Below are 16,617 nucleotides of genomic sequence, written 5' to 3'. Positions count from 1 at the left end.
AAATTTTATTATCTGCAAAATAATAATAATAATAGCAGAAATAAAACTTTTTTTTTATTTTGCAGATCACAAAATCTGATTTCTTTTTATTATTAAAACTTAATCGGTTTTTCAAAATTATTATTGCTGAAAAAGTTTATTCTTGAATTTTACTTGAGTGTTTAAGAATTCACCAACACGAAAAAAAAAAAAAGAAAAAAAAAGACCTTTTTGATAGATATTTTCTGAATAAACATGGAAGGTTTAAAAGGAAAGGAATTAAGATTAAAAAGGAATTAAAGATTAAATATTTTTAACAAAATATAATTGAAAAACTGTATCAATAAAAGTTACAGTAAATGATGGAAAATCACTTGTCACAATAACTGATGAAGTACTGTATATATGTTCAAGGTTATTGAAAAGTTAAGTGTAAAAGAATGTAATCATTTTGCAATGTGCCATTATAAAAAAATAGCAATTTTTAAGCCATCAAAATTATTTATGCAGATTATTTCAAAGAGTTCATGCAGTTTTAAGCAAATTTAAGAGTATGCAATTGTTCGCTTAGTCAGCCCGGTTGCATTCGAACGAATTGCAAAAGGGGGGGGGAGTAGGGGAAAAGGGTGAAGAAAAAAAACGAAGAAAATTATCTATGGCTAAAAATAAACAGAAGATGGCAAGTACCCGATCAAACTACTTTCGAGGTCTTTAGGTTAGCCTAATTTGGTTTGCTAATTTTAGTCTACTATTGTATGATAATTTTTCATTTATACAATACATTTAAATGAACGATAACAATTGTAGAATTATTATTGCTTCATCTGGTTTACTATTTTTAGAACTGAAGATGTGTCATCGTAATTTTAATTTCAACTACTTACTTATTCGAGCGATAGGAATTATCACCTAACTATTGTTTAAAAAGAATTTATTATAAGGAATGGAACGATAACAGATATCACTTAACTATTGTTTAATAATAATTTATTATAATAAATGATTATTGTAAAAAACTTTGTTACCTGATTTTACATAAATAGCTAATGACTAATGCAAAACATCATTAAGATAAGATCCAAAAGAAAATTATCTTTCCATTTCTGTGTTTATTGTTCAACTGACGGAAGCAAGTCTTATTTCATTTGGTTGACCCCCGAGCTGTTTTGAACGAATTCATTTTCAAATTAGCCTTAAGGTTTATAGGGTTATTGTGATTGGTTTGAAAAATATCACGCAGGCCAAAATGTAATGAATAATTTATCAGTTTACTCTCCGAAATATAGATAAGCTTTTTGTTTATAAAAAAAAATAGAATCTATTTTATTTCATACTGAAGATAAATGAAATTTTCAGATTTGAAGATTAGAATGTTTCGTACAACTCCGTTTTTTAATAAGTATAGGTCCCTATTTAGTTAAAATTTGAAATCAATAAAAATATTCTATTATATATCCATATGAATGGAAGTGAATATTATTCAATAATTTGTGTTCCATACAAATAGAAACAAAGAAATAGATATAATAATTAAAAACCTTGTCTCCATATTAACAAAAATGATTCATTACTTAAAATAGTTAATTTGTTAGCTAATAAAGTTTTTAATTTATAGGTAATTTTGCATTTATTTATTTATTTAAAACCTTGTCTCCATATTTACCGAAAAGATTCATTACTTAAATTAGATAATTTGTTAGCAAATATAGTTTTCAATTTATAGTTATTTATTAATTAAAAACCTTGTCTCCATATTTACAGAAATGATTCATTACTTAAAATAGTTAATTTTTTAGCTAATAAAGTTTTCAATTTATAAGCAGTTGAGTAGTTATTTATTAATTAAAAACCTTGTCACCATATTTACGGAAAAGATTGATTACTTAAATTCGTTAATTTGTTAGCAAATATAGTTTTTAATTTATAGGTAATCATGCATTTATTTATTTATTAAAAATCTTGTCTCCATATTTACAGAAAAGATTCATAACTTAAATTAGTTAATTTCTTAGCAAATATAGTTTTCAATTTATAGTTATTTATTAATTAAAAACCTTGTCTCCATATTTACAGAAATGATTAATTACTTAAAATAGTTCATTTCTTAGCTAATATAGTTTTCAATTTATAAGCAATTGCGTAGTTATTTATAAATTAAAAACTTTGCCTACATATTTACAGAAAAGATTCATTACTTAAATTAGTTAATTTGTTAGCTAACATAGTTTTTAATTTATAGGCAAATACGTAATTATTTATTAATCAAAAACCCTGTCACCATATTAATAGAAAAGATTATTTTATCTTTAGTGTTTATTTTTATTGAATAAAAATATCAGAAAATTTAAGTGAACTTCATTTATTTAACTTCAAGTTGACACTCTTAGTATTAAATTAAATTTTGTGCTATTCTTTAAAATTTATTAATATCTTCAGGAAAAAGTCAATATTCAGCAATTTTTTTAAATAATATTTTAGTACAGGTAATAATTTTTCGAAAAACTACGAAGTTTAAAAGTTGTTTCGTCTATTATTCGTTAAAATTAACATTACTGATAATAAAAAAATTTTACACGTAAAAAAATTTATATTAAATTTTTTATAAACCTTTTACAACTATATTGGCAATACTTTGAATGCTAATATTTAATTATTTTTACTTACTCCCATATGTTGTTTACATCACATAACCTTAGCTGATTTTCTGCTAAATAACAAACTTAATAAATTTTGTTTACAAAAATTGAAACTTAAAAACATCTTTTAATGAAGGTTCCGTAAATATTAAATAAATTGTTAATAAAAAGCATGAGAATATTTTAATTTCTGGCAATACAGAGTTCATCAGGTATTATTCTTAAAAACAATAAATCGTACTAATAAGGATAAAGATTTCTTGATTTTGTGTGAATTTCCGTCTAAGTTTTTAAATCATTTAAATTTATTTTCTGTCTGACTTAATCGATGTCTTTTCTTCAGCCTGAGTGAAGTGGAACCGCTGCTGGACACTTTCCCGGATCGTCGGCCGCCCGATCCGGATCTTCTAAACGATGCCGGATGCACGTGTGACGACTGCGATCTCCCGCACCATGTCTCTACGCCGGATGAGGTGCGCCATCTGGTGGAGGTGGTAAAAACCTTCTTGCTTCAAAATCCCAAGCCCGCTATCATCACCATTGCGAGGTTCGTTAAAAAAAAAATTTCTTATTTTTATTCATTTTTAAAGGTTCCCAATTTCATTTTCCATTGTTTGTTTTTGAGAAGGAATTCACCCTTTTAAATTTTTGTCTGATTTTGCAATTGATTTGTTTATAAAAAATGCATTAATTTTTTTTAAAATCTTGATACTTTTTTTTTATAATATAAATTTGCTCATTTCAGACTTATATGCCTGAAGAATGAGTTTCAAAGTTTAATAAAATACAAATTTACAACACAGCTATTAATGAAAACTTTATTAATCAAGTGTTTTAATTTACCTTTCACAAACTCAATAATTATTTTTTGCTCATCAAGAACAATTGTTTCACAACAAATCACCTTAGATAATGGATATCGTTTGCAATAATTATTAGAGAAAAGATTTTTGTAAATACCTAAAATAAAACTCTCGTTTGATCCGTATTTTTTTATTTTATTCTTTTTCACAAAAAGATTTGCAACTATTTCAGATTTAAAAAAAAAAAAAAAATCTTTTACGTAGTTAGCAAAACACAAAGTAAACATTTTTTTTCCATATATTTTAACATTAATATTTCTGAAATTAATTAAAAAATTGACCTTAATTTTTTTTATCTGATGCAAATCCATAGCTATCATGTAAAAACCACATGCTAATTTTCATTCATCATGTCTTCTTTTTAAATGTACTTTTTCTAAAATTGAATTTATATCTAACATTTTTGTGGGAAAGCCACATGCTAGATTTCATCTCATTAAACTCATTGTGGTTCATACGTGCATATTTCACACAAATGCAGACGCAATTCTACTTTTTTTTCGGATCCATGTATGCATAAAATATAGTTCAGTTGACTAAACAAAAATTCATCTTTTGAAAATTATTTATTCTGTTCAATTATTTTTCATTTCTTTTATCCATATAATCTTAAAATCTATTCTTTTATTTCCATTTCTTGGAATATTAAATTTAAATGAAATAAAGGAAATAATATTAATTGTAAAAAAAAATCGTCTGCAATTGCTGATATGCTGCATTCAATTAAAAAGAAAAATAGCAATATATTTAAAAATTCTTAAACTTTACAAAATCGTCTGCGATCTGCATTATATTTAATGAAAACCAAATGATAATGTTTATAGATATGCAACAAAAAAAATCGAAATCTGGAAATTGAGTGTTTGATGTTTATAATATTTTCGCTTTTTAAATTTCATATGTTAAAAATTGAAACGTACAGAACAATTTTTAAGTAAAACTATATTATAAAAACAAGAATTCTGACTAATAATTAGAAAGTAATTAAAAACCTCTTGAAATAAATATATTCTTAAAAACTATTCCTTTATTTCCATTCTAGGAACATTAAATTTGGATGAAACAATGACAATAATATGTACTGCAATACAACCTAAACAAAATCGTCTGCGATTGTTGCTAAATTGATTTTAATCAAAAAGAAAAATGGCATATTAAACATTCTTAAACTTTACAAAATCGTCTGTGATCTGCATTATATTTAATGAAAACAAAATAATAATGTTTACAGAAACGCAACATAAGATCGAAATCTGGAAATTTAGTTTTTGATGATTGCAATACTTTCTCTTTTTAAGTTTTATATATTAGAAAGTGAAACCTACAGAAAAATTTTTAAATAAAACTTTAATACAAAAAGAAGAATTCTATCTAATAATTAGATGTGATTAAAGATCTCTTTGTTAATGTAAATTTCTTTATGCATTTTACCTTTTAATGACAAAGAAGAATTTTGAATTTTTGGAATAATGTCTGCTATATTGCTTCAACTTTATTGCTCTATGAATTATTAAACATTTCTAGTTTATTTTCACCGAATGAAGTCAAAAAATATTTGTTTGATTTATGGGAATATATTCAGGTAATTTGTCAACAGAAGTTTCTTTCAATACGTATTTTGTTTTTTGATAAAAAAAAAAAATGTTTGTGAAAATTCTATTTGAGATTGGAATTTCTTATAGCCAAAATTAAAATTTAAAATCTTACTTATTTTTTTATAATCATTTACCATTTACTTATGCACTTCAATATTTTTATCTTTAAAAAAAACCAAAATAATGATTATAGTAATAATTTCCTCAAGTATCGATACATTCTTTTATATTCACAAATATACTGAATTTTTCTATTTCGTTATAAATCTGGATGACAAATAATGGACGAAAAACAATATATATATATATATATATATATATATATATATATAATATAGTGGCTCAAACAATTGAGAGCACACCTTACTTTCAATATAAATGGCACATTACCAAGAAATGCAAATATATTTTTATCTTTACACATAATATATGGTTTAATTTAAAGTAAAAATAAAGAAGAATAAACGAATAATTTCTAAATTCAAATATTTCCGAAGCATTTTAAATAAACATATGCAGATTTTTGCCTAAAAAAAATTGAGAATACAGCAATGAAATTTTTCTACAAACTTGGAGCAGAAATTTCTCAAATTATAGATAAAAGTGTAGGTGTTGAAAATGTGCGAAATTTAATTAGACAAGCAGGATATAAAAATCGATTTGTTAGAAAGAAACCGTTCACCAGCTTGCAAATTTAGAAAAAGCGTTTGAAGTTTGCAAAAACTCTATAGCTAGTAGCTCCAAACCAATAACTTTTGGAAGAAAGTTATATTTAGTGATGAAAGAAAGCTCACCATTTTTGTCAGTGACAATCTTAGTCTCATATAAAGAAAACCTAATGCTGGTTTGGATTCAAAATTTTTATATCCTGCAGTTAAACATGGTGTTGACTCCGTCATGATTTGGGGTTGTATGGCTTCATCTGGGATAGGAAATTTAGTTCTTATAGATGTCATTATAAACCATATGGTTTACATGGATATACCTCGCAGCAATCTAAGGAAAGTGCAACAAAATTTAGGTTTAGATGAGACATTTCATTTTCCATCAAGACAACGACCCCAAACAGAATTCACGTGATGTCAAAATGTGGTGTCTTTTTCATTATAAACAGCAGTTACACACACTACCACAATCCCCTGATAACAATACCGTTGAAGATCTGTGAGCCACACTCGAAACAGTGATCCAAAAACATAAAATTAAAAACAAAACTCATTTGAAACAAGCGTTGCAAGAAGAATGGGGTAAAATATTTTCAGATACCACCACAAATTGATCAAATCGGTACCATGACATTTAGTGGTCGTTATAAAAGCCAAAAGAATATTGACACTTTCTTTCTATACAAGATATTACAAAATTTCATTGGTGTATTCTCAATTTTTTTGAGGAATAAAGTCTGCATGTGCTTATTTAAAATGCTTCGGAAACTTTTTAGTTTAGAAATTTTTCGTTCATTTTTCTTTGTTTTTACTTTAAATTAAACCATTTGTCACGTGTAAAAATAAAAATATGTTTGAACTTCTCAGTAATGTGTTATTTATATTGAAAGTCGGATTTATCAAGTAAAAGTAAGGTGTACTCTCAATTGTTTGAGCCACTATATATATATATATATATATTCATTATTATACATTTATTAGTTATAAATTAATTATATATTAAATTTTTAATGATCTTATTTCATTAGCATGATATATTAATAAAATGAATTCAAGACTTTTGGTCATCTAAGAATTAAAAGAATTGATTTTCTTAACGAAACATTTTCATCATTCCGTTTCACTATTGAGTTCTAAATTTCAATCCTTGATCTGGTAATGTATTATAAACTAATGTCTAAATTCGAAGAAAATATTACTTTATCATCATCATTTTAAAAGGTAATAGCATTAGAAAAATTTCTCTAGCATTCTATATAGTGTGCTGAATTGCTGACATTGCTTTGTGTTAATTGTCATTCTTTCTGTAAATTGCTTGATATACTGCTGATGCAGTCAAGCAAGATGAATTTATCCTACATCATTATTAAGCAACGATGTTTTTCTCATTACGGTCAATGTTTGAAGAAACATTGTAACGTACAATATTCGAATTTCTTTCACGTACGCACACGCACTTTAATTGTCATGAGTAATCTTCATATAAAACAGTTATTAGAAACTAAACATCTTTTGGCATTATTTTTCTCTTCTAAGGGGAAATTTATCATGATGTTGTTATTCTAGCATTTTATTTGTGGATTTTTGAATAACTGGTTAATAATTTTAAACATTTTCAAACATTTATGTGATATATTTATTAATGGATTTTCATTTTGAACTTCTTGCATTTTGGTGACCAAAACTATTAAAGGGGAAATAAATAGATGAAAAACTTTTAAACAAAGTGTTTCGATTTCTTAAAAATATTAATAATTAACTTTAAATATACAATATTAGCTTTTATTAGCATTTTCGCTTGATTATAAATATAAAATGTATTTCTAAAACACTATCAAAAAACAACTTCGTTTTAAATCTGTTATCTGTTTTTTTTCTTTTTTTTTTTTCCTTCTTCTTTTTTTGTAAATTTGTTAATGCTTATGTTGTTATTTAATATTAATCAAATTACACCAGAGAGATTGCTATATATTTCAATATATATTTTTGAAATTTTTGCTCTGTTGCCTAAAATGTTTGTAGTTCTGTTTCTTAAAATATCTACAGTATTATATAATTTAAATATCTGCGGCATTCTAAAGGTTGAAATGTGTTTTTTATATTCTATTGACTAAAAACAAGGGCGTCAATTTCACGGTCCAGCAAACATAACATTATGTATGTTAATATATGAATTCCACAGCTAAATTTAAAAAAAAAATTAATTATACATAATTATTAGCAGTGAAAAATATTCGGCGACGATAGGAAATTAACATAATCAGTTAGAAAGGGAGTATTCAGAATTGTTCTTTAATGTAGAAATCGTGATTATCCTCCAAGGTTCTTAAAGAATTTTGAATTTTGAAAGAAGTAAGTAACATTCTCATAAGGCCGAATTGGTAGAATATCAAAATCATTTTTTATTATTCAGATCAAAGTTATTCCTAATAATATATGTTAACAAACATCAAATAAAAAGAAACTAGAACAAGCAAAACCATTATTCGAAATGTTTTACAAAAAAAAAAAAAAAAAAAAAAAAAAAAAAAAAAAAGAGGAATGTTAAAGGAGGCTAATTGCAAATTATGATTATTTTCAAAATTATATAAAAAAATAAAGAAAAATAAAAAATGAAATATTCAAAATTCCGATAAAAATTAATTCAACGGAAAATATATCCGAATCATTCTTGCTGGTTTTAAAAATCGTCTGCATCGTTTTATATTGCCACATTTTTGAAAAAAATATTTTTTAACTCCTAATCCTATTTCCTTTCCTTGTTTTGAAATTGATTAAATTCATGTGAACCAAAGTTTAAAAGAATAAAAAAATAATAAATTAAATAAAAATAAAAGAGCAGTGAGATTTGTTGGCAGCATCATGCAAAAATGATCAGCTTTAGAAAATGCTAGAAGTTTCACGTGTTTTAATTCTTTTGAATGTATTCTTTTATGTTCTATTTTAAGAAGTATAGAAAGAGAAAGTTTTTTGTAACCGTCCAAAAAAATTCTATATGGAGATTTCGATTTATTTCCAAATTTTAGAATTTTGAAGTCTGAAGTCTTCCTTGTGTCCTTAAAGCATATTTTTGGAATTTATTTGCCTATCTTTGAGCGCAATAAGTCAAAATGATTTTGAGTTAAACTTGGCTATTGTCATTTGTAGATTGTAGATTTTTATCAAATTTTGAGAGAAATTCATTCAAGGGAAGTTTGTCCAGTTTGTTTGTCTGAAACAAAATGTCTTTTCTAATGGAGATCAGTTCCATGACATTATAGCGCTATTATATCCGATTCATTACTAAAATTAGCAGCATTGTAACTACATTTTTATTCATCCTGTAAACTGCATAAATAATTAAATAGGATCCATGTTCTCGCGATCATATATTTGATGAAACAATGAAAACGATTTCGGTTTTCTTCACAACAATAAAAATATTTTTTTGAAATATACTTAAAAATATGTTTAAAAATTGATTTTAATGAAAATGATTTCGGTTTTATTCACAACGATAAAAATATTGTTGTGAAATATATTTAAAAATTAATTTTAATGAAAACGATTTCAATTTTATTCACAACAATAAAAATATTTTTTTTTGAAATATACTTAAAAATATGTTTAAAAATTAATTTTAATGAAAACGATTTCGGTTTTATTCACAACAATAAAAATATTTTTGTGAAATATACTTAAAAATATGTTTAAAAATTAATTTTAATGAAAACGATTTCGGTTTTATTCACAACAATAAAAATATTTTTTGTGAAATATACTTAAAAATATGTTTAAAAATTAATTTTAATGAAAACGATTTCGGTTTTATTCACAACAATAAAAATATTTTTGTGAAATATACTTAAAAATATGTTTAAAAATTAATTTTAATGAAAACGATTTCGGTTTTATTCACAACAATAAAAATATTTTTTGTGAAATATACTTAAAAATATGTTTAAAAATTAATTTTAATGAAAACGATTTCGCTTTTATTCACAACAATAAAAATATTTTTTGTGAAATATACTTAAAAATATGTTTAAAAATTAATTTTAAAAATATTTCACAAGGTAATTAAATCTCGATTCCATAATTTTACAACAACTAAATTAGCATCACTGGAAAGAGAATTTTTTTGGATATTAAAACGGCATGAAAAACGTATTTGTGCAGGAAGTTATAGCGAGTAAACATCAAAATCTAGCTTTTTTTTCTAGCGTTTTTAATTAATCGAAATTCTAAGAAAATTTTTTAAAAATAGTCATTTGTGGTGCACATTCTCACCTTCTAATGTATATCTGGACAAAATTTGGAAGCTTTAGGTAAAACTATCTTGCCTGGAAAACGCCAACACACACATTCATTTATAATATAAGTAGAGATACAGATCACCGATGAATTGGGTATTTCTCTTTATTCAACGCTAGACACTACGGTATAGTGATTAGTGTTTGCTTCAACTGATCTATGCGGTACTTACACATTTACCGCATGCCTGTGATTAATTGTTGAAAATAACAATACCAAAGAACACAGATTAATTGGTTCTTTCATAATTCATAACTAAAATATGTTCGCCAATGGCATAAGATTAATTTGAAAAGGAGCATTAATGCCTAAAATAATATTAATTTAGTCCATTATTTTCAATTTTTTTCTTTATCACACAACTTTTTTAGTTTTGTATATGATAGAAAGAGAGGCTTGTTTGCTTATAAATAATGATAAACTCTAAAGAAATTTATATGAAAACATCGCCACCTACATTTTAATTAGCCGTGCTTTAAGTCAATTTCAGTTTATCCGAAGGGTTTAGCCATCAGTGCTTTGAATGTTCTACCCACTCTCATCCACTTAAGACTCATTACGCTCCGACAATGAATACCTATTTAAGATTTCATTTACAATAAATAAACCTATATACTGCTCCAACATCAAAGTAACCGGGTAACGGAGCAAGCCAAACCGATCTTCCTGTATCCCAGATCATTAGATCTTGGCGACTTTTGATCCAAATCTCTCGGGCTGGCCAATCGATAGAGTTCTCTTCGATAGTTAATTGGTCATCTTAATCGGATGTGAGCGGGCGATTACGTATAAAGAGATCTTGTGCTGCAGGGCACGCAGTAATTGGAGTGCCCATACTTTCTCGGGGGAGGATTTGATTATTAATGAATTCTGATGGCATTATTACGAGAAGGGCTCGTGGTTAATTGACCGTTGTCCGGTCTCGCAGCGATGACCGTCCTTCCCGTGAGCTGCCTTCAAGGGAGATATCTGGGCAATTAGTACCCATATTTAGTTCGATGAGGTCGTTGTTGCTAATGATGTTTTGGCTTGTAAAGGAATGCTTTTTTTGTGTGTGAATTTTTGTAGTAGCATTTCTTTTTCATGAAATTGTTATTTAATAGTCCTTTTTGTGTACTAATGACTGTTGTCTTATCAATTAAGTAACAAAGTGCTTGGGTCAGACATATTTTATTTATTACACATGATTATATAAATTTGGTTTATAGTGCAGCGTTCCTGAAGCTGGAACATTAATTTTGATCGTGATAATGAGAGGTATTAAATACTGTAATGCATTCATTCTTGGTGTATATTTCACAAATCTCCAACAATTGAATTTTGAAAATCTTAAATAAAATAATAAAATTATTGTTTTAACTAATTTTGTCTCTATTTTAATAAACTTTTAAATTGTTAATAGATAGCATAGCATGTATCTTTTTTAATGACTTTTTTTGCTTGAATTTGGAGTGGAGCATTCAATATTTTGTTTATTATGGAAGTCATTTTATTTAATTTCCTTTATAATATGTAAAATTCTATGGAATATTGTCTTCTTATTTATATGAGTGTTATTTATTTTACTTGAAGACTGTAAATAACATCTAATTTAATTCTGACTCCATCTGGTTTTTGTATAATTGTACCAACTTCAAAAGTTTTAATACCAAAAGCCTTCTTAGTCATTTTTTAAAAAAATTATTCATTTCAGAAGCCTGTGTCCAAGTAATTCATGTAACTACGTTTGCAGGTAATAATAAAAGAATGTGCGCTTACATTCTTTACAGTTCTCTTACTTCAAATGATATACGGCATTCGACTTTCAACTAGGATTGGGTGATATTGTATCATCAACATGTTACTTTGTAACAGGTGTACAAAACTATCAGGCACATAGAACTGATACAGACTAAGAGCATCAAGTACTCAGCATCAATTTTTGGATTCGACTGATACTGATAAATATAGTCTAATCCCCCGTTTTACCTCGGTGACCCTATGAGCATGCATGATGTTTTTTAAACTATTATTTCATCCCTAGCCATTATTGCCTTTTACTCCATGTAACGGTTCATCTCCGTTTTCTCCTATATCGTCAACTAGCCTTTCATTTTCTCTTCTCATCCAATCGTTAACCACAAGTATACCAAACTTCCAAACGATGAAACTGAAAACGTCGTACATCTGAAAATTTCAGATTAATAATTAATTATCATTAACTACAGGTGAAGTTCCTCAAACGTTTTAAAAAATTGAAAATAAGAACTCAAAAACTTAAACTCGTTAAGATTTATCTAATATTTTAATTTTTCTTTCGTATGGAACTGACAAACGAGAGTGAAACTGCGAATACAGTTGCTAATATTCTTTATTTCAACAAAATAAAAATAAAAATGTTGCAATCTATTTATTTAAAATACACTTTTACTTTTATTCTAGACGCCGCAGTTCTGCATTTCTATTCAATGCAGAAATTTAATAATAAAACTTATAATTTTAATGATAATAAAACTAATACTTTTACCCTCAATTACCTCTTTTTTTCTGAACATAGAAAATCGCATACTACTGCAAATTTTCATGAATTTTCTATGAATTTCAACCACAACCATTCAATCAAAATCAGGTTTGTCGTATCTGAGCTATTGTTAATCATTCTTGTTGTCATGCATGGATCTATTTTTAATCATAATGGCAGAATTGAAGTTTCGCTTTATCCTGTGGCATCCCAAAATTTCCGGTTTTATTTTTAGCTTAATTGAATTGAAATCGTGAAAAAGAAATCGTGAAAATAGATTTAATAACAACAAAACGAAAGTAAGAGGTGTTTTGGTAATTTTTCAGGATAAAATTGTCTGTCCGAAATTGTATAAAGACATCAAGCATTGTTAATTCGTTAGTTCTCTCTTGTTGAAGACTGTAATCGAATGTTTATTTATTTATTTTTTTTTAAAAAAACGGAGAAATAAAATGAAGACATTTCTAACAAAGCGTTAAACATTTTCTAAATTAACGTTTATTCCTATATTTGTTTTTATTTTCTTTGTCTCCATTTTCATAGAATTTTGACAATGCCTTTATTATATTTTTAGCTCAAATGCGTCGCCATCTTGGCGCCTTCTACAAATAACAGTTATTAATTTCTTTTACAAGATATTTTTTTTATTTCATTCACTTCATTTTTTAAAAAAATTCAGAGACTGAAAATATTTCTAGATTCCAATAAAAAAGTCAACTGATTCACTTCGATAATCATATAGAAACTCTTTTCCATTTTTCTTCTTTCTTTCTTTTTTTTTCCCCTTAAAGGTAGATGTAAGTATGCTTTATAAGATCAAATTCCGGTTAATGTATCTCAGTTGATAACTTAATCGAAGTAGAAGGAAAAAAAATATTTTAATAGCAGTGTGATGTTTTTTTAAGTGCTAGGTAGGTTTTTTTTAGGTATTTTGTCACTTTTAAAAATTTGTCAGTTCAACTTTTAATGTAAATTAAAGAAATAAATATCACAATGTTTATAACATTAATTAAAAATAAATTTTAATAATAAAAATTGTATTTGAAAATTACGCCTTTATGAATGTATGGTTAAAGTAGTCAATTATTTCTTGTTAAACAAAAATAATAAAAAGCTGTTACTCTAAGGGAAATACTCTTTAAAAAAAATTCGAATTGCAATCATATTCACAATATATTTTAATTTATAATATATACTTAAAAAATTTAGACTTTATTATTTTTATTGCGACTTAATTATATTTTTTACTAGCCGCCTTTGGAGACCAGCTGTTTTCTGGAATTGATAATTCCTAAAAATTTTAATTAAAGGTTTTTGTAGCTTGATCTTGAAGACTTTCTCGGTAAAATACCTTTAAACAAATTTTTATGGATATATCATTATCAATTTTTCTATAGATATATCATTATTAATTTTTATAGATATATTATTTTAGAAGCATTACAACGTTCTACTCATTATACTATATAATACCGTAATTTTTTATCTATAACTTTATACAATCGATTATATCAGAGGAAATAGCAACAATATTTAAAAATGAGCTCACTTTAAAAAAAATTCATAACTCTCTAATTCTGAAGCAAAGTTTAATTTTAAGTGCAACAAAATTTCAAAAGTTTTATTAAAAATGTCTTATACTGAAACCTATTCAAAATGGAAAAATATACCGTATATTCATGTCAAAAAAGCCAGTGTGAAATATTAGTAGGAATAATGCAATATATTGCTGTAAAATATGCTTGAAATATTTTGAAAATTTAATTAAAATTCGAAAAAATATACGACTATAAATTGGAATAAATGAAAAATTAACTTTTTGAATTTTAAAGCGATATGAAAAAAAAATATATATCTGAGCTGTAATATTTTCAGAAGTTATAGCAGAAAAATGCCAAAATTTTCTTAATTTCTAATTATTTAAAATTCCCCAAAATCTCTTCAGTATGCACATTCTCATCCTCCAAAGCATATTTGTGCCAAATCTATTAATTTTAGATCAAATGGTCGGGCCTGTACAGCGCCAACACACACAGGTACGTACACATATTGCTTTATTATTTGCGTAGAAGAATAGCAAGTTATCATAGTATTTTAAGCCTGCTATACTTCTATAATTTTTTTAATATTTTCAAAATTTTTCCAAATAAATTATTTCTTCCAAAAGTATTTGAGAATTTTTTTAAAAAATTTTCTATTTCTATTAATAGTTATTTTCTACCTGTTAGTTTTTAATGTGTTTCATAATTCACCATCATAATTATACTTGAATGCTTTGGTTATTTTTTTTTCAAATTCACTGTCAGATGACATTTTCTCATATAAAATTAAAATTTCACTAAAAATTAATAGATAATTATTAATAGAAAATGTGAATTATATAGTATAAATATGTAATTTATATATTCAGAACATAAATCAATTATGTAATATTTTCATGTTATAAATGAAATATAAAAATATTAACACTTTTTTTGATTGCCAAAATTCAAGAAGAGTGTGCATAACTGTGAAATCGATATCAATAATTTATTTATTTTTTTTTAAATTTTGAAACAGGTGCAAAAATCATTTTTGTACTCTAATACTGTCAAAAATTGTCGCGGAAAAGACTCAAATGGTTTTTTAATTAATTTAAATTCGAATTAAAATGAATGCTCATTGGAGATGCACATTTCTACATTCCAAGATATATACATGCCAAATTTGATTACTCTATGTCGTACGATTTGGCACACAGAATACCTATACACACAATTTCATCTTTATTAGTAGTAAAGATTATTTGATAAGTAATTTGTTTCTTATTACTGAATTTTATTCCAATTTCTTACCACTTGCAGGTCCAGCCGGGATGATTACTGCCCCCCTGAAGATGTCAATTTTATCCAGGAATGCGTCTTACAGATGTTAGAAGAAGTTTATAGTAGCATAGATGTCAGCAGGGATTACGAGACGGACAACTCTGAAGAAGAAATTGCGGAAGGAGCAACAGCTTAAATTAACAAAATTAAATATCACCTGTTTGTCTGATTTTTTTTAAATTGAAATGTTCATCCTATTTTTCTCCTTTGCTTTTTTTTTTTCTTTATATTTCCCTCTAGATTTTTTTCAAGCTGTAAACACTTTCTCTCATACATAAGTCATTCTAATATGCGACGCAGTTTTGCATTTTTGTAATGGCTCATAATTGTTATTATTATAATAATAATTATTATTATTGTGTGCGAAAATGGGTTTTGTTTCCTCTTGTTTTGGACTTAATAGGCTGATTTTTTTTCATTAATGAAAATATCTACGAACTTATAAAAATCATGAAAATATTCCATCAGTTATTAATTGATACAAAATAATGGTGATTTCATTTTTTTTTTTACCGTGAGTATTTTTTGTAGTTGCTTTTTTTTTTCATTCCGAGTTTCATTTTTATTTCATTTAAAATTCTGTTGGATAAAACTAAAAATGCTGCAAAGAAACAATATCAGGAATACAATGTTTTCTATCATCGTAACTACGTTACGTAAAAAAAATAATTAAAAAAAATTATTGTTGAAATGTTGCCGAGTAATATATTAGCAATCTAGCAAGTGGTAATAGCTGGAGAGAAAATGCTTTATAAAAATTATAAATAATAATGTGTTTGGGAAAACAAATGAAATATTTTATCTCTAAGGAAAGAAAATAAAAAGAAAGAGAAAATTTAGTTACATTAATTTTGTTCCGATTTACACTAATTCTTTTCTTCATTTTTTGTTCCGAAATACTTTTTTTTTCAACATATGCATGGTTATAGCATTTTCTTTGCTGTTATTATTTGTCTTTATCTCTTTTATTTCATCTGCGAAAATAAAGAAATAATAGAATAAAAAAAAGACCAGTAATACGCGTAATTTATTTTATTTAATTATATCAGCTAGTTTTTATTTGTTCGTAATCTCAATTGTAAACCTACCGAAGAGATTCTTTTAGGTAAGCAGAAAATCTACAAAAAAAGTAACAGCTATATGAATTATTAAATGGATTATTAATTTTTTCATCAATCAGAAAATAATTTGGAAACTTTAAAAAAATATAATTATAAAATAA

At 25.8% G+C, this 16,617-nt stretch overlaps 1 protein-coding gene across 1 annotated transcript in view; it reads left to right on the top strand.

The window, feature by feature from the left end:
* LOC129972551 (UPF0489 protein C5orf22 homolog) overlaps window positions 1-15,921 on the top strand; it is a 714,744-nt gene extending 698,823 nt beyond the window's left edge. The window contains exons 7-8 of the mRNA XM_056086730.1: window positions 2,959-3,162; window positions 15,375-15,921. Of these exons, the coding sequence (XP_055942705.1) occupies window positions 2,959-3,162; window positions 15,375-15,531 (361 nt within the window). The 3' untranslated portion in view covers window positions 15,532-15,921. The remainder of the gene's footprint in view (window positions 1-2,958; window positions 3,163-15,374) is intronic.
* Window positions 15,922-16,617: the final 696 nt, after the last annotated feature.

This window comes from Argiope bruennichi, chromosome 6 (assembly GCF_947563725.1).
Source record: "Argiope bruennichi chromosome 6, qqArgBrue1.1, whole genome shotgun sequence".
Taxonomy (NCBI): domain Eukaryota; kingdom Metazoa; phylum Arthropoda; class Arachnida; order Araneae; family Araneidae; genus Argiope; species Argiope bruennichi.
This window is presented reverse-complemented; position numbering and strand designations above follow the sequence as displayed.